General features: G+C 42.7%; 1 protein-coding gene across 2 annotated transcripts in view; it reads right to left on the bottom strand.

Annotated features, from left to right (window-relative positions):
* Positions 1-804: 804 nt before the first annotated feature.
* Positions 805-18,889, bottom strand: part of kirrel1b (kirre like nephrin family adhesion molecule 1b) — a 76,933-nt gene continuing 58,848 nt past the window's right edge. Inside the window, exons 6-15 of one of the 2 annotated variants that reach the window (XM_047590588.1) lie at positions 18,500-18,605; positions 17,638-17,786; positions 16,727-16,854; positions 16,151-16,277; positions 13,613-13,713; positions 10,742-10,958; positions 8,378-8,488; positions 6,786-6,913; positions 6,212-6,322; positions 805-4,622 (exon numbers count right to left, since the gene is read on the bottom strand). In XM_047590588.1, coding sequence (XP_047446544.1) covers positions 3,993-4,622; positions 6,212-6,322; positions 6,786-6,913; positions 8,378-8,488; positions 10,742-10,958; positions 13,613-13,713; positions 16,151-16,277; positions 16,727-16,854; positions 17,638-17,786; positions 18,500-18,605 — 1,808 coding nt within the window. In that variant the 3' untranslated portion in view covers positions 805-3,992. The remainder of the gene's footprint in view (positions 4,623-6,211; positions 6,323-6,785; positions 6,914-8,377; positions 8,489-10,741; positions 10,959-13,612; positions 13,714-16,150; positions 16,278-16,726; positions 16,855-17,637; positions 17,787-18,499; positions 18,606-18,889) is intronic. The other variant, XM_047590589.1, reaches the window with a different exon arrangement.

Raw genomic sequence — 18,889 nt, 5'->3', positions numbered from 1 at the left:
ATAAAAACAAAAAACAAGAGAAAAAACACACACAACCCCTCAACATACATACATACATTTATGTAGCCTAGACACATAGACCTATGCCATATGTTATGGAGACATTTTGGAAGAAAGCTATGAGAGAAAGGTTTGCGATAATGTGGTGATATATTTATATATATATATATGTATTTTTTTTTGTATGTGAAGACAGGTTCAACCTCTAAATTTGGAAGCTGATAGGTGGCGGCTATTAATATGACACAGGGGAGTAGGAGTAGTAGAGCTCCCGTTGCGGTGAGCGGTACAAATGGAAAAGAGGCAAAAAAGACACAAAATAACAACCTAGCAGAGTAAACACCTCCACAGCCCCCCTTCCAAATCACATTTTTTCTTTCCACTGCAGAACCAATTCCAAACATCTGCTATGCATTTTTGGCAACTGTGGTGTCTTTTACATATTTATACACCCCCCCCCCCCCCCCCCCCCCCCCCCCCGCCGTCCATCGCCGACTGTCACCGGACCGTAAATAGTTAAGAGGTAATGACTAAGTACCTGGATGGCCTGGCCATGTATTTGCTGGCCTCAGTACCTCGTCTGTGTCAAATCCACGCAAGGTCATGATGACACTGCAAGTCCGATGCAAAACACTGCACAGCTACAACTCTGTAAAAAGCTTGTAAAGAGGTAATAGTATGCAATACCAAGGCTGTGATGACCATATAAATTTAAAAAGGTGCCCCATCTGCCATTCTTTCCCCCAACGTAACAACGGAAGCGGTTTATATGTTGACCTTGGAGCTACAAGGTTTCGTCTGATATATGAAGCGCCGTGCCTCTGGTTTCCTTTTTGCTCTGCAGTGTTGATTCAAAACTGAGTCAATAAATACAGTTTTTTTTTTTTTTTTTTTTTTTTTACAACCCCTTAGCACACAATTACCATAATATACTGTGTAGGGCTGATGGGACGGCTGATAAGTATAAACAGTCAATGATTACCTCTGGAGGTGCTGAGATCTCTGGCTTCATGGTGCAGCCTGGGGTCTCATCATCTGTTCTCATTTTTAACTGCTTGAAGATGCAGGATAAAGATACAACTGGGTGGATCCATATTGCTGTCTGTCTGTCTGTCTCTCTTGTCTGTCCAGTAAAGAGGAGGGAAGGACCTTGTAAATTCAAGGCCGCTGTGTAGTCCTAGTGTGAGTATACAGTGAAAGGATAAAGACAGTTTAAATCGAAGTGGTTTATGCCTCTACGGGACATAGACGCCGTAACCTACGTAGTAGCCTACGCTAGTCGTTGCTTCTTCGTCGGGATCATTTTCGTTTCTACCTGCTTCACTTTCTTTGCATTCAACATTGAATTTTGTTGAAATTTCGGTGAATCGTACACACGGATGCGCATCCAACTGGTTCAGTTCATCCATATCATTAGCCTTCATGCTTATCGATTCCAATTACCGATTCTTTTCGTGCCACATCTTTAAGTCTCAGTCCAGATGGTGGCGGTAATGCACCTAAAAGTTGTTTGCCAAGTGCCATAAAACGAAAGAAGAAGAAGAAGAATCTTTACGCCGAAGTACATCATTAACGTCACGTGACGACAAGGAAGACACTGTGGCGGAGAGACAGAAATGGTGGAAAGTGTGGCTTCACTCCACCAGATGGGACTGTAACAGCGCAACGTGCAACTTATGCAGCGCCAAAATTACAAGCAAGCTGAAGCAACGACACACGGCATTTGTTTTCTCACACAAGCTCTTATCTCTTGTTTAGAAACTTTATGCTGTTTACACGCCTTCTTTTTCTAAACCAAAAATTCAAAGGAGGAAACGATAAGGGAATTGATAAAGATGAGCAGAATTGATAACGGCATTGGTATCAATAAAATCGTATTGATGCCCATCCCTAATTGTACCCTCTCAGTCAACCTTTCTAACATTGTAGATCCAAAACTATCAATGTGGAAACTGCGTAGACGGACATGCAGCCGGAAATATTAAAGCAGAAACATGCTACTACCAAGCGTACCAATCACAGCTCTGGAGGTCTGCGTCTTCGTGGCTCGTAGTTACATTTCTTGAGAGGTGAGGCTACCTCGTTAGGGTCTGGACTGAAGCAGAAGCATAAACCGTTTATAAATGTGCAAAGTTGAGTGATTTTGATAAAAAAATATGGCATAAAATGCCAACTTTTTTTTTTTTTTTAATTTTAGTTTTAGTTTAGCAACCTTTTTAAATGCTGATCCTTACAAACCTTAATGGGACTTAACGACCAATCACACGTACCCAAAGCTGACACAACACAAAGGAAAAAACCTGGGACACAAAACGCCACCAAACTCTCTGCTGCAGCGAGGAAACCAGCACACGTACACATATTTCAAATGTACAAAGTACCTTATGAGCTAGATAGAACCCGCTGTACCTTCACTTTGATATGTTAGACCACGTTTAAACCTTCTCGACGCTTACAAAATGTACAGCTCAAAGTGAGCAGCTGCTGTTTCTCCATCCATCGTTCAGAATGTCGTCAACGTTTTGAAAAAGGCAGTCCAGTCAGAAGAACTGGAGGTCAGAGAAAAGAGCTTCGCACCAAACAAAGATATCCACCACAGAAAATTTGTGGTGGATATTCATCATTTTGGAGTGAATCTCTTCAGGTTTTCTAATTTAAATCTACAACATCCACTTTAAAAACGCCATCCGTCTCTTTTCCAATGACGATCACATTGCCAACGTACACATTAAAAAGTGAGTGTCACCCAAAACGCTGAACCTTTGGTCCACAACTCCTTATAAAAATATTATAAAATGCTTCTGAATGCCATTTTTTTTTCATACGTTTCCGTATAAATATGGAAAAAAAAATCTACTCTACTGTGCAAGTGAGAGAAACAAATACTTTTTTTTTTTTTTGACACTTGAGGGTAGGGGAGGTATCTTTTTGTACAAATTGCAGAAATTCATTGAATGAAAAAAGCGCCACACCTCGCTTCACAAATACTGCTTATAGCATCGACCTCGAAGGGAAACGTTGGGTATAGAAACGCATCGCGATGATAAAAATGAGAGATGAGGAGGCGAAGGAGCACAGAGGCGCTTGCTACCGCTCCTTTCTTCTTGTGTAGCATGTACAAAACCTCGTCGTCCGGAGCATCTCATTGTCCACGCTTTATAAAAGGAGACACACATTAAGAGTTTGTGTGTGTGTTGGCACATAAGCATTGGCACTCTGGTCACTCACTGTACCACCTTAAGAAGCTTTGTCCCACTTACATCAAGGTAGATCTGGTCGGGAAAATCGCCACAGGGCAAGTTTTTAGTGAGGAAAGGGGATCAAAAAGTGCCAGGTGTATTTAAAGTCCAAGCTGCCCCGATGCTGCAATACATGAAAACATTTTTTAAAGATTCGTCTGTGTTTGTGTGTGTCTGCAGATATGTGAGAGTCAGGAAACGCAAAGTGTTTCTAACAGAGGGTTTGCTGTAGGTCACCGTGTCACAATGTACAGGTTTGTACAACTTTACCCAAATCTCCATTTGCACTTATTTACAGAGATGTGGTGGGAGGACCGTGTGATTCAGGGAGATGGTTAAACAGCAAGGTGAGGACGGCAGGAAGAGAAAACGTCCCTCTGCACCTCCTGATTCTCCTCTTCTCTGAGTCTTCAAAGTGCTCTTCTTCTGGTTTTGTCTCTTTTCTCCTGATTGTGGCTCTCGCTGTTGCTCTCGTCGGAGTAAATGCGTGTCGCTTTGCATGTCGTAGCCTATGTATTGCTGCTAACTACATTATATACGACTTATATGTGGCGCGATGTGTTCAGTGTCCATTCGGACGCCGGACTAAATCACATGCGGTGGCTGCTGGGGAAACGAAAACCAAAAAATGTATCAACGGGTGGATTTTTTTTTGTTTGTTTTGTTTTTTTCCGTAATTTGAAATTATTTTTGTGTTTAACAAGTATGGCTGTCGCAAAAAAAAGCAAGTCCAAGACTGTGTACATCCGCTTCTCAAACATGAGTCTGCATCCGTTGTGTGTGTCTATGGGAATAGTCAGAGGGTGGAGATGAGTACGAGAAGCGAGTGGAGCTTCCGTACTTTCCCAGCCCTGTTTCAGGACTCTGTTGTCCCGGTCCTGGTCCCGGTCCTGGCCCTGGACCCGGCCCAGTCCCTTGTCCTGTCGGATACATCTCATAGGCCGGCCCTTCCTCTATTGGTGGAGCAAAGCCCATGCGGTAGCTGGGATACTGGGAAGGGTATCCGTAGTTGTCGTATGCCAGTTGGGTTGTGCTGTCCAGCATGCCGCAGTCTCCGGGGTAATCTCCAGGTGATTGAAGAGCCGGATTGGGAGGCGCTTGCTGGCTCTGTGCTGCCCTGGTGAAGGTGTTGAATTGGGCGTAGGTGGCGTGGGACATCCTGGAAGGCGGGCGGGGGTCGTAACAGCCTGCCCTCGAGCCTGGCACTCCGCTGGGGGGGACTGCACCGCTGGCAGCAGCCTGGGGAACGCTGGACGTGGCACCGGACGGTCCGCTGTTTGGGTTTGGAGAGCGAAACTCTCCCTGGTAGTGGATGACCCGGGACTGGGGCCGCGCCTCGTCGTGGGTGGTGGCTCGGACGTTGTAGTAGCCGTTGGTTGGATCCTGGGATCAGGCAAGACAGTGTTAGTCTTTTAGTTGTATTATTTATATTGTTGGACATGTGAAGCAAGAACAAAGAACATTCAGATATGTGTGATGTGCTCTGTGTTAGCAAAAGCAGGTATATAGCAAATCTGTGATGTTGAGCATGGAGATTAGCAGCATTAGTTTGAATCATAGGCTTTAATAGCATCTAAACTGTAAAACTGAGTTTAAAAATGGTTGTGTGATCGACTGTACCAACAGATTTAAAAAGCAGTCGGAGAGATATTTTTACAGGCTCCCGAAGTCCCGAAGTAAATGGATCGAGAAGGAACAACCGGAATCACATTTAGTGTCAGGTAATATTAATTTATGCTGTATTTTTTTGACCTTAAGTTACTTCTTAGGTTATGTTCTGGAGATATAAGTTTATAAGTCAGATAGGTTTGTGGATGTTGTTGTTGTGGTGTAGTTATGGCCGACAGTAACTATTTCAGTTCCAACAATAAATAACAATAAAACCATAAACTGAATATTTGTGATCACTCCTTCTTTTAACATCCAGGTCCATGTCGCTACAGTATCATATAGCTAACGTTACTTCTCAGTAAAGCTCTTAGCGTTAGCATCTTTTATTTAGCTACATTTATCATAACTGAGATGAACTGAAACTAACTGAAACTGAGGCTGTTGAAGCTGTGTTGTATAAAGTACCAAAAGGTCATACTTTAGTATCAGTATAGTATTTCCTGGTGTTGAAATCAGGTCAATATAAATATCAGGAGAACTGATTTCTGGTCACATGTCGGTGTTCGTGGACCATTTGTTTTTTTGGTAGTTTATATGGATCATCTTTAGTTTGATCTGATAAAACACGTTTTTCCTGGTCTCCCAGTATTTACTGATACATTTCCATGTTTTTGCCACTTAGGGGTGTGGCCCCGGGTGGAAGTGACGCCAGTGCATACCCTCTATTAAAACTCTCAGTAAATAAGAGGCCAAATTGAAAAACACTGACCAAAATCAGGCACCTAGATCATATATTTTTTTTAAATTTGCTCATTTAACATATTGATGTTGTCATTGCAGGGTGAAATGCTCGGTGACATCGATGCTGTATGTAATAATGGTGCATGAGTGATGCAGCACACAGTACTGTATGTGTTCAGCATTCCTTACCTGGAATAAAACCCTTAAAACTGGTATCATTCATTTAATACTTCTCTTGGGCCAGTATAGAAAAGTGGAAATAATGCCATTTGAACTTGGCTGGAACTCAGCAGAATCACGATTGCTTAAAAATGCAGGATTGTAAGAGAAACCTGGTCAGATTCATATGTGCGAGCTTCCCAGGACAAAGTAACCAAAACGCAAATTTTCAGGAAAGTCTGTGACACCCACTGGCTGTTGTTGTTATGAAAAAGAGACTTGTAACTGCAGCGTTAATGCTGGACCTGAGGAAAGAGAACACCTACTAGGAACAAAGAGATGAACATGATCACAAAGCTCATGCACCATGCAGGATACAATGTCAAAGATGCCGTAGATAAGTGTTTTCCGCAAAACCCCCGGTGTCAGCATGCCAAAACGTCTTTGCTGAGTCAACTCACCTTGAGCTCGTACTCCTCCCGGGTGTCGCTCTCACTTCTGATGTCCTGCTTCAGGTCCATGTCGTCTTTGAACGGCTGAGTGGAGGGAGAGAGGGAAACAGAGGGCAGAAACTAAACCATCAAACAACGAAACACACACACGGAAAGAGGGAGGGTGAGAAAGGAAAGGAGGAGGAAGAGAGGGAGGGGAGAGGAAAACAGAGTTTCAGGTTTTTCATTCCAAGAGAGTAAAGACGAGAAACGGTTAGTCGTCGGGAAAAAGAAAAAAAAAAAGGTTTGTGGGCCGAGCGTTTTAAAAAAAAGAAAACACGATGTCAGAGGAGCTTCGTCGATTACATTCTTCAGGACTTCAGGCGCTGAAGGCTTTTCTAAAAGGAACACAATTAAGTTAAAGGGAGGGTGTGGGTTTTTACATGAGTGCGGTGCAGAGTGAGGATGACTCGGTGTTGAATGTGTGTACTTGTGAATGTGACTGCCATGTCGCCCTTAGTGTCGATGCATCTGTACGTTTAACGCCTTGACCCATACGCCTCCTCTCCGCGGCCCCCGGTGACTCAGATGGGTGTCTACTTACGGAGTACATGACCTTGGCCATACGGGTTGCCGTGGAGACGTTGGTCGCCTCCTCCTCCAGGCTGTGGGTTTCTTTGTTGACCGTCTCCACCTTGATGTCCGGTTTACCGAGGGTGACACCACGGCGACCTGGAGGAAAAAACATATTCATGGAAACAATGAAACAACTCAATTTTAAGTTGACTTCTTGGCTTTAATTGTCTTTTTTTATTGTTCAGTTGGTTATTTTTTTGTTACTCCAAACTGTTTTTGAGTTTAAGTTTAAAGCCCCCCTATCTCTGCCTACAGCACCTCCTTGTGGTTGTTCCAAAGAAGGCAAGAAAGCTTCACTGTTCAGAAATCTCACACATAAACATAATATTATGCCGAGCAGAACATAGCTCTTCAACAGGGGGTTGCATTTGGTCGTCGCCATCTTGTTCTCTGTGGCCAGAAGTGACTATATTTGGCCAACATGGACGGGCCTGCGATATATGTTGTTGTCTGTACTTCTTTTTTGGACTTTGAGATCATCACTTGCCGTCTGATTATTGTCCCAATTCAGAGTAGACGTCTGACCAAGTGACCAAAAGTGTCCCCATATGAGGACACGCAGTCTCAGGGGTTAATTAACATCTACTTAATTATAGAATTATCTTCCAAAGGAACATGACTACATGGCTCAGAAGAAGTGAGTTAATCTAATGGCATCATAATGACTTCTGTGGAGAGTTTTCATTGAGGAAGAGGAAGACTTATAAATTGGAGTTTATTCAAATAATTTTTGAAGACGTGCAGCGAAACACATGTGGTATTGCGCGTTCCACACTGGTTTTACTTTTCAGATCTCTTCCACAGCCAGAGAGAAGTAAAGATTTCCAAAGATTTAAAGATTTAAATCATAGACAACAAATGAGAGACTGTTTATCTGGAGCCACAACGACGTTTGTTGGAGTTTCTATTTCCAAATATATATATATAGAGTATATATATATATAGTTTTTTTTTTGGGTTTTTTTTGCTGTGTTATCAGCTCTGAACCAGAAAAAAACACTCTTATCCCCAGAAAATCCCTCTGGGGACTCTGCCAGTCACCTTCACTGTCTTCCCTGATTCTTTATTTGCTCTGGAGAAGCTCAAACTAAACAACTAAAAGACGTCACGTGTCTCTTAGCTCTCTGTTCTCTGCTCTCTGTTCAGCTCTCTCTTGCAGGAGCGTGGTTTGTGTTCATAAATACTAATTGGATTGCCGTAGGCTGCAGAAATAACATATAGGAATACACGATTTAAACGCTATTCACCTTTCTGCTCCGTTATTTAGATACTTTATCCACAGCACAAGTGGCACGTAAATACGATTTTTAAAAAAATAATCGCTCAATTCAGTATCAATGGAATGAAAGGGGGAAACGCACAGTAGGCGTTTTAGGGCAGGTTGCCATATTATATGAATATTCATTAATCTCATTTGAATAAATGCTACACGACTGGCACATGTCCCTTTCTTCTTGGAAAGGCAGGATGACAGATAGGGATGGAGTGGATGGAAGAAAGGCTGATAGAAACGTAGAGTGAGTGCGTGCGTGCCCCTACACAACCACCGTGTGCACTCACTGCCTTTGCGTTGGCGGTAGAGGAAGAAGGCGAGCGCCGGCAGGAACATAAGCAGCAGGATGAAGAAGCCCACCGTACCCCCGGCGATAATTCCTATTGGAATAATAATATCTGAAAGAAACACAGAAGCAAAGGAATGGGCTGAGGTTGAGGGACAACTGCCGCCTCTTTGTCACTGAGACCTGCGTGGCTGCGTCGTCTAAGAACAAATCCTCCTGTGTCCTCGCTTAATGTTGAATCTCTGAGGGCTGGTTATGTTGATAAGGCGTGCTCGTCAGACAAGGGATAAAAATGCTTTAAGTGAACATATAGGGACAAATCCAAGCTCTCTCTCTCTCTCTTTCTCTCTCTCTCTCTGTCCCTCTTTCTCCCTCTAAGATGTTTTGGTAGATTTTCTAAAGCTGGCAAAATCTGACAGCTGAAAGAATAAAAGTCAGATAAGACCGACAGAGCATGAAGAATCCATTTTCTCAATGTAATGTGACGTACCAAACTCTCATAATAAAGCATAACCATCCAGAATAGACTATCTATTTGTCCTCCTGCTGAAGCCACTCTTTAATGATCTTGCTCAAGGACACATCCGAAAGAAAGAGAACTGCATCTTTTTTTTTCGGGGACAATAAACAGCTCTCCCTCCTTATTTGTGTTTCTTGTAAACAGAATACTCTATTGAGGAGCAATAGATTCACATCTGAATCGGTGCGGGTTTTGATCAGGTTTTAACTGAGAGTGACCTAACAGCCCAAGAGTACATGACATCACCTTTTATAAGCTGAGCCCCGAGCAGAGAAAACCACAAACAAAGAAAGTAATACACAATACATTCTCATTATGGAAAGAACTTCATTTGGTCAAGCAGAATCTGATGTAATGTAATAAATAAATAAATAAAGTTTTAGGTCTTGGTGCTTATGAATCCATTTCCTTCCAGTTTAAATAGCTGCAAAGCCAAATTTTAAAAAACTTTTTCCAACCAACTGTTTCTTTCACAAAATTTGCAACATGCAGCTTATTCTCTTTTGATTATTCAGACACGCTTCAAACAAACACTGGAAACCATTCACGATCGTGAAAAAGGGCTGTACACTTGTTCAACAATTAGTGAGTGGCAGCTACTCTGAAACGTATGCATAATGCTCACAAATTTCCTGCAGCGTTTATTTCCCATGTTCACAATGTTTTGTCTCCTCAATTTTCTCTACTCACATTAATGTTTCATCTTATGCAGTTGTAACCAATAAAACAAAATAAAGCAGCACTGTAAGCATGGAACTAGGGCTGGGTGGTATACCGGCATTTTTCTCCATTATGATATGAATTTTTTAATATACCGGCGTACCGGTGTATTTGATACACAGCGTTAGGAACGAGGCACCAAGAGACACTGTTTCAGACGCGACCATTTTCAGTGTAGCGCTTCTAAACACGCATGGCGCAACTGTGTCACTGTGAGGTGTGGTGAAGATGGAAAGGTATGAAAATTAGACACGGAAGAACAAAAAAAGGTGCCCCGGCCAAAGCTGTCCCTGACAATGTCCCCAATTTTAGCTTTTTATGAATGAGAAAAAAATGTTGCGCACAGACTACAGTTATTACGGTATCCACAATAGCGCTGCTATTGACATTAGAGACATAGCAGTTTAAATAAGTTTAAACATGAATAAATATATAAAAATAAATGAAACTGTAATTGTCCCTGTTTCTTCATTTCATTTTGATAACAATTCTCTTTTTTTTTATCTCCTAGCTGTAAATGTCCCCAGATTTTCCTATCAGCAGGCAGTGCTAACACAGAGCCATGCAAATTTGTCATACTACTAGTGTGACTCAACATAACAGTCCATCCTTAGTCAATCTACTGCATTAATTCCTCTCTCAACCAGTAAAAAAATGTCGTGCACACATGTTTATGCATGAAAAAAAAAATACCGGCTTGTATACCCAGCCCTGCATGGGACGACCAACAGGAATGTGCGCATGCTTATACCAGAATTGCTGCACGCTTTCAGTTGTAAAATCAGATAACCAAATGGTGATTTATTACTGTATTTGATACCAGGCGTTTGTGGAGACACTTTTGCATATTTAAGTGCAAAAGTGACGTTCAAAAATACGCTTGCAATTGCCACGTCCTGCCACAGGGGCCGCCAGAGACAACAAAGCTGAGATCTTCCTACTGGTCGTGGTATCCAATACAAACGGTACAAATAAAAACGGATCTAAAGTGCCTCTTGTGGTACATAAAAAAGTTTACATAAACATTTTACTTTTGTCAGCATTTATCAAATAAAAATGCACATGCCCGGATATAGATGGTGAAGCCTATGTGAGGATTAGAGCAGGCAACACGTTCCCCCGTACCTTTCTCCTTCAGAGTGATGATCATGGTCCCGGGTCCGAAGGAGTTCCAGGCGGTGCAGTTGTAAGGGGAGTGGAAGTCGGACTCCATCACATTGTTGATGGTGAGGGTGGAGAGGACAGCCCCGCCCTGGGACGGAGGTTTACTCTGCTCCACGGTGTACCGCTCCATCAGGGTGCCTTTCTCCTTCTCCCATACGTTCTCCTTCCACGCCCAAACCTGCAAGAGACATTTAACAACACGCCATAATACACCTTTAATAAAACTTTTAAAACAAACTGCTGTTTATTTATCTGCTACTTAAAAGTCAATTAAAAGTTTTAAGATTAACTACATCTGTGCATAGAGACATCTGTGAATAATGCTCCTAATCACCACGTCTCCTTCAAGCAGGCTGAAGTTCAGTATAACTGTAATGAAGACCCCATCACCTTTATTTCTTAATTAGATATTTATCTAAAATCCACTCTGTTCTGCAGCAATTATCCGATTTAACCTGAGGGGGGGGAAGAAAAAATAATGCTAATTTCACTTTATCTTATCTTACTCACACATACTCGAGAGTAAACATTCAGCAAGCAGATGGGCCGGTGTTAAGAAAGGTTAAGAGAGACTAAAGCGAGTCTGGGCAGGAAATATATTTTAAGCAAAACAAATTACATCCTCACACCCCGGTAGCTCGGTCTCCAGATGCAGTATTATATGGCTAATTAAAATTTGTGGAACAACTTTTTAAAGGGTGGAGAAGAATGAAACTCCTCATGAATAAATCACAACGGGCACAGGACAGCGCGGCGAGTGCGCATGAGGCGATAAAATCTCAAGCAGGTTTTTCCACTTAAAAAATGCTGAGGCGGAATTTTAAGGGTATTAAATATGGAGCGTGGCGGCATCAAATATACATACAGCCGTATGTTGGCCTAATGTACCTTTTAACACCGCTTGAAAAGAGAAATAAATATATTTAAAATGTCGCCGAGATTCAGTGAGAAAGCCTCTTCTTTCTTTTTCTTTCTTTATCGCTCTTTCCCTCAATAACTACGTTGCACCAGCTCAGTCTGTGTCTCCGTCCAGCTCCTCCTATCATTGCCTCCTTTATGGACACACACAGCATCATAGTCCATATTTTATAAGTCCCCTTGCCTCTGCATTAAGATGAGACTATAATGTCGTATCACATTATACGCTTTGAGCTTCCCGGCCGTGCAGCAGTGGAGGGGTGGGGGTGGGGGGAGAAGTGGGGGGCTTTCTAAAAGCTCTGATTTCTGTCATGTCGGCGCAGCACAATTGGATAATTGACGCTGAAAGGTACAAAATTTTACTCTCCCTCATCTCTCTCCCTCTTATTTCAATCTGTTTCACCCCCACACACACACACTCATTCAAGCCTTCAAACTCAAACGAGACAGGCGTGGATTTATTTCTGTGATTCCCCACCACTTCCTGAAGTCCATATCGCACACTATACCACAGACTTACATAACTCTCACTTTATATCAAACTGAAACTTGATCCGAGTCCTGCACTCAGTAACTTCAGGTAAAGACCGGGATGAGTAACGGTCGGGCTGTTGTGGCAGAATCAGCACGACGTTCGATTACGGTTCTCTGCTGAAGCAAGGTTTACACTTCTCGAAGGCATCGCTGCGTTCATCTTGGCCCGGTTCTAGTGAAAGCAGCATTGTCTGGGCGCTGTAGCTAACTGTCTCTGCTGAGAGAGGCATTAAAGCTTCCATTTATGGGTTTTTATTTGGTCTTTTTCTCTCTCTTTTTTTTTTTTTTTCCCCCAAGCGATCGCAGTCGTACATCTTCACAAAAAAGTCATCGCTCGGTTAAAGGAACACCTTTGACCCGCGGCACTCAATACCACTCAATAGAGCAGTTTAAGAAGGGAAAATGTTTCGCTAGTTCGACCGCGATTCAAATCTCAAGGAAGCAGAGCTCAACGCGGTCTAAATCGGGTGTATCCAAGCAACAGGTCTGCAGACTATGTCGGTGGCCAAAAGATAATTAACAGGAAACTGGAAATCACAAGACATTCACAATTAGACAAATAAAACAACATAAGGAGAAAGAGGTGTTAAATGTTCCTTTCCTTACCTGCACATTTATTGTGTTGTATTGTATTCATCTTGTAGGGTTACGCTTTGTATGAAGCTAATTTTTTAGAAGCATTCCATAAAACAGACAGAATAATGAACAGGGCAAAACTGTGAATGCATGAACATTAGCTAGGAAGCTTGCAGCAAAGAATGGATGTTGAAAAACTTAAATGTGTAACCATGGCTTTGCTCTAGCCAGTGAACTTTATCATGAAAAACCAGAAAGCACAGTCTGTTTGACTTTTATGCTCAAAAGAAGCAGCTACATCATAAAGTAAGTGAGACCACTTCTCATTAGATTACTTTTCACACCAAACGCACATTTGACGAACTCACCCAAAAACTAAGACTAAAACTTTAAGCCGCTGCGTATAAACGCTGTAATAAACGCGCGGTGACACAGGAAGCTGTGATTCACCGTTTCTTGGATCTTATCTGCTGAAACGTCTCACTGGAACACGTGTACAGTTCTCGTCTCAGCCTCCTCCTTTTCGCCTCAGCCAAACGCTACGGCAGCTGCTTTTCGATGAGTCACACCTTCCACTACAGAGGGGGAACAGATTGTTCTCACATACCCATGACACAGCTGGAGAACAACGCTGCCTGCGCCAGAGTTGTTTGAGCCAGTGACACAGGTTGAATGTAAAAAAAAAAAAATAAAAAATCATTTTGTTTTCAGGGATGTGTTCGGGATCTCTGTCTGAGACAGATGGAAACTGAAAAGGTCAAACACCTCTGCAGCAGAGCTACGACTCCCAAGCATTGGACTTACAATCTTGTCGGGTGGGGGGGTGCTGGCGATATAACACTTGATCTCCCCTCTCTCCCCTCGGACGGCGAACTGGACGGGATCACTGGAGATGATGGGTGGGCCTAAGAGGGGGCGACATGAATGCACAGGGAGGGTTAAGACGACGAATCATGTTTCATTTAGAAACCGTTTAGCAGATATAAATCAGGACCCCTGTCATTAAATGAGACGTCCATTGAGAAGATAGTAAAATATATATATATATCTTAAAGATGCTACATTTGACACTGGGACCCATTAAACGTGTTCCTTGGCACAAATGACTCAACAAATCCCAGAGAATCCCCCCGAACTGCCCACTGGCCGACGTTCATTTATCTTCAAACGGGACAGGACGGAGGGAGCATCAGGCCGCGCTGATGGATTGCGTTGGCACGCACAGTAAGTACAGTCGTGTTTGTGCTTAGCTTTGTGTCCGTGCGAAGAGGCAGTTTCTCAAGCAGACGTGGAGAGTTTGAACATGTCCTCTGAAAAGGCCGCAGTGCTGTTGCTCTTGATCGCGGCGAATGAAGGAATGTTAACGCAGCAAACATGGCCTCGCGTTCAGTGGTGAGATGAGGCAAAACAGATGGAGGTAGCTCTACTGATAAAACTCCACGTAGCAAAACCAGCACAGGGAACTCAGATCACGCACAATACACGTGGCCTTAAGTTTGAATCCCAAACTGTCTATTGAGCACGTGTTTCAGGACTAAGGTTGTCAGGTTGCGTGTTATTTGGAGAAGATTTAAGGAGTATTTGCAATCGCCCCTTCGTTCATTGTGTTGAATTAGTTTTGATTTACACTGATCAGCCACAACATTAAAACCACCGACAGGCAGGAGAAGGAAATACCATTGACCATCTTGTGACGATTCGATGTTTGGGACTTGGTTTTCATTTGGATGTTACGTATACATGCACCACTCACCTAGTAGAGGTGGGCGATACTGGGGATTTTGGTATCAATCCGATACCTAGTAAATACGGGGCTAGTGTGGCCGATATGGATGCCGATACCAACACTATTTTACTTGAAACGTCATGATCTTTGAATAACTTCGTAACCTTGGCTTCATTAGTTGATTATAATTATGATACAACACAAATATTTGAGTGAGATAAATCTGTTTCCATCAACTAATTACAATATAAAACAATTTAACAGTATAAAAAAATAAATAGTTTTACTGCACACAGTAGTTTCAGAAAGTCATTAGTGCAACATAAGAAAAAAAAACAATGTAATAAAAATAAAAATATAACAATCTTAACAACATAGCAACAATGGAATACAACATCAGTAACAAAGTCAGTTGAGCAAATAAGTGAATATCAGCATCAGTTCCAGCTGATGCTGCTGTGATTCTAGGATTTGAGAGTCAAACTCTGTCCATGTCTTTTACTACAGGAGGGGACGGAGAAGGTCCTGACGCACACAGACATGGAGAAACTCGGTGAGAAGTAATTTACTGGACGTGTAGAAGAGAAACTGTAACAAAAGTATTGATCCCATCATGCCAGTATCGATCCGATACCGATACTAGCCTTGGTATCCATACTGTTGATATTTAAATCGATAGACAGTGGTGTTTTTAGATCAAAATTATCAGGGGGCCGAGGTGGGGCCAGTGTTTTTTCATATTTAAGCATTCAAAATGTTTAGTTTGGTAAATACATTAAGTATTAATACAATAAGAAAAACACTCTTTGTCTCAGTAAACACAAAATAAAATGTGCTCAACAAACCTTGAAACCATGTTTGTCTTTTTTTGTAAAATGAGATTTCTGTTTTTACAATGACACCTTTTTTAATCTAAGCATTTAGCTACACGCAGAGTTCTTTTTCACAGCATGAGACCTAAATGCACAATCATACTATCTTTATCTACACTCTTTATCATCGCACTCTTTCTTTTTGTACAGTAAGGAGGAAAAATAGAAAGACAAAAATAAAAAAAAAGGACATGACCTCGTTGCTCTGTTTCACGATGATGTCGATGGAGAGGATTGCAGCATCTACTCTCAGAAGGCCATTCATGTTTTTCATTGAACAAGTAGGCTACATGCTACATGCTGCTACAAACTAGGCAATTTACTAGGGCTCCAAGCTAGAAGGGGGTGGTTGATCGCTGATATTAGTGACAGTGATGAAACCCCTGTAGATGCTGCAACGACCTTAGGAAGGCGGTCATAATGTTATGTCTGATCGGCGTATTGAGTACTTATTTGTGTACATGCCAGGTAGACAGTAATAATAATAACCATGCATCGCTGTGCTCTGTAAATTCAAAGGCTTCAGCTATCAGTGGGCTCCAAACAGATGATGCACGCTTACAGAGAGACACTAGATCAAACAAACACATTACGGAGGTCACTGTGGTTTAATTTTTCATCTCCCATGTTCAACACAGAGACAGGGACCTTTCTATGCACGTAGGAGGACCCGTTCTACATGTTTTATGAACTTGCTTGCTTCAGCTCCGTTATTAATAGCACAGTAAGTGGATATTAACTGACCGTTGACTGTGAGCGTAACCTCTGTCTCTCCCACTCCGATCCGGGGCACGATGGCCTTGCAGACGTACTGGCCTGCATCAGCCTGGCTCACCGACTTCAAATACAGCTGGTTGCTGTTGCTTAGCACCTGGACAAACACACACACACCGGCAGGTGAATAGGCAAAAAAATAAATAATAAAAACATATAATAACATAATGGTAAGTTTGAGATTTGGAGAATAGAGATAGACGGACAGGGGAAAAAAGTGAGATGGATGTAGGGGGAGAGATGTATATTTTATTCATAAAACATGTTGATTTACTCAGCAGGCTCCATTAATGTTTTTTTTTTTTTTTTCCTCAAGCCTTTCTCAAGTTGTTAGGCATGAATTAAAGATTTAAGATGCGAAGACGGAGTCTCACGACTAAACGTCTGCATTACAAGTGAGAAAACATTTATGAAGTCTGCGTTTTTAATACAGGTCCAGTTCTATTTTCGGGACGGAGCTTCCCCAGAAAATATCTGCTCGCGTCTAATCAATAAGTATTTACTGGAGTTCCCGGGTCAACGTGGGTGTTGGGGGTTCACTCTCACCGTGCTGGTGCCCTTTTTGGTCCAGGTGAGGGTGAGGGGAGGGTTTCCGGACCACTTGCAGTTGAGCGTGACGTCGGAATCCACATCCACCGTGACCGGCCTGGGCTCCACCACCAGTATTGGGCCAACTGAAAGACAGTAAGAGGATTAAAACGCCTGCACGCGAAACACAACGCTGGGAGAGAGGGTCCAATATACACACTCACTGGCCACTTTATTAGGTACACCTTGCCAGTAAAAGGTTGGACCCCCTTTTGCCTTCAGAACTAACTTAAGTCTCGGTGTCATACTTTCAACAAGGTGTTGGAATCATTCCTCATGGAGATGTTGATCCATATTGACATGATAGCATCACAGAGTTTCTGCAGATTTGTCGGCTGCACATCTATGATGAGAATCTCTATTGGACTGAGATCTGGTGACTGTGGAGGCCATTGGAGTACAGTGAACTCATCGTCATGTTCAAGAAACCAGTGTGAGATGATATGAGCTTTGTGACTTGGTGCATTATTATATATATGTGTGTGTGTGTGTTAGTTAAAGTTTTAGTTTGGTGTAACTGTAAAAGGAATATAAACATGCGTCCCACGCATGGATCAACATTATTTGAGTAATTACTCCCACTGCCAGTAGGAGGAGAAAGACGTTATACAGTGTAGCTTTAATTCCCATTGTCTCATCCTCACATACAGGCGTTTGAAAACAAGGCTTTGTTGAACCGAATTAAACCGAGAGGGCAAAAAATGTGTAGCCGCCCTCCTTTGCAAATCTATTCTGCGCAACAAAATGAACAGCGTGTCGTAACACGGTAAAAACGGAGTGTGTTCCTTCAGACAAATAAAGACCCATCAGAGCCGCTAAAACATATCGTATCATCAGGATCTCGCTCGGCTCCGGAGCGCTCCACTCACAGTGCACGTCCACGAGGATGCTGACGTTGGTGTTTCCCACGGCGTTGAACACCTGACAGGACACGGGCTCGGTGAAGAAGGAGTGGTCGGCCGTGGTGATGAACATGCTCTCCCTGGCCCCCTCCAGCAGGACGCCCCCTTTAGCCCACCTGACGGGGGAAACGCAGGACACCATTTAACACGTTTTCAAGCGGTGCAAATTACCGTTATGTCAGCCAGTTAGCGGGAGATTTGGAAGGGAAAATGGGTTTTTATAATGTTTTGGTGCAGAGCCAAATGTTGAATTTCCACTATTAGACAATGAGCGTTTTTATGTCATCAATTAACCCCTGACATTTTATAGCACATTGATTTCAAAACCTGAGGGAATGATTGCAAGAAAAAAAAAGAAGTCTCTTCCTTCCTGTTATTCGTGCTCCACATTGCTGAAAATCATATTGCTCATCTTTCGTTAAATAATGACACTTTAATACACACTCAGCAGGCTTAGTGCCCCAGCACTTGGCACCGCTCCCACACTCGGACCCTCAGGTGGAGTCTCCAACCTCACATTAAAAACATTGTGTTAAAGTCCGGCAATTTGCAAGTTGTGCGCTTCGGGGCTGTCGCTCAAGATAAAAGTCAGTGTTTAACTTTACAAATAGTCAATACTTTCACCGATTGTGTTCTCTAAGCAAAGCTGCATTTCAGGAACAGTTCCAGGGAGTCGATACGAGCGGACCGGAATAGATGAGAGAAAATCCATTGGCATTAAACATCTGATTATGCTGCTAATGTAGCCCTGCAGAAAAAAAGTTCCCAGCAACCTGAACTGCACATGAAGCAATATACAAAATACTGTACATTAAAAGTGCATCCAGACCTGTAGCCCATGATGGGGGGGTTGGCAGTGGCCTGGCAGGTGAAGGTAACTCTCTCGCCCTCCAGAACAGAGCGCGGCTCGATGGACAGAGTCACTGTAGGAGGATCTACATGGAGACACATGCACATTCAGTCCTCTGCTGTGAAGATTAATTACTTATAAGAGAATTTGGACACAAACAAGTCACACGAACTTTCACACTGAAATCCAGCTTTTGTGCACACACTCTGTGTACATCTAAGGAGCCTTTTCCCTTTTAGGGTGGCAGCCTTGTGGGTAGCGTGTGTGTTTGTGTAAAGGGAAAGTCGTTTTTCAGGGAGCGTTGTGAGAGCGCTGCAGCCACGACTGCACAGGATCACATTCTACATGCCACTGTGCGGACACACAGTT

The sequence above is a fragment of the Mugil cephalus genome, chromosome 7 (assembly GCF_022458985.1).
Source record: "Mugil cephalus isolate CIBA_MC_2020 chromosome 7, CIBA_Mcephalus_1.1, whole genome shotgun sequence".
Taxonomy (NCBI): domain Eukaryota; kingdom Metazoa; phylum Chordata; class Actinopteri; order Mugiliformes; family Mugilidae; genus Mugil; species Mugil cephalus.
The sequence above is the reverse complement of the archived record's forward strand: the minus strand, read 5'-3'. Positions and strand labels throughout refer to the sequence as shown.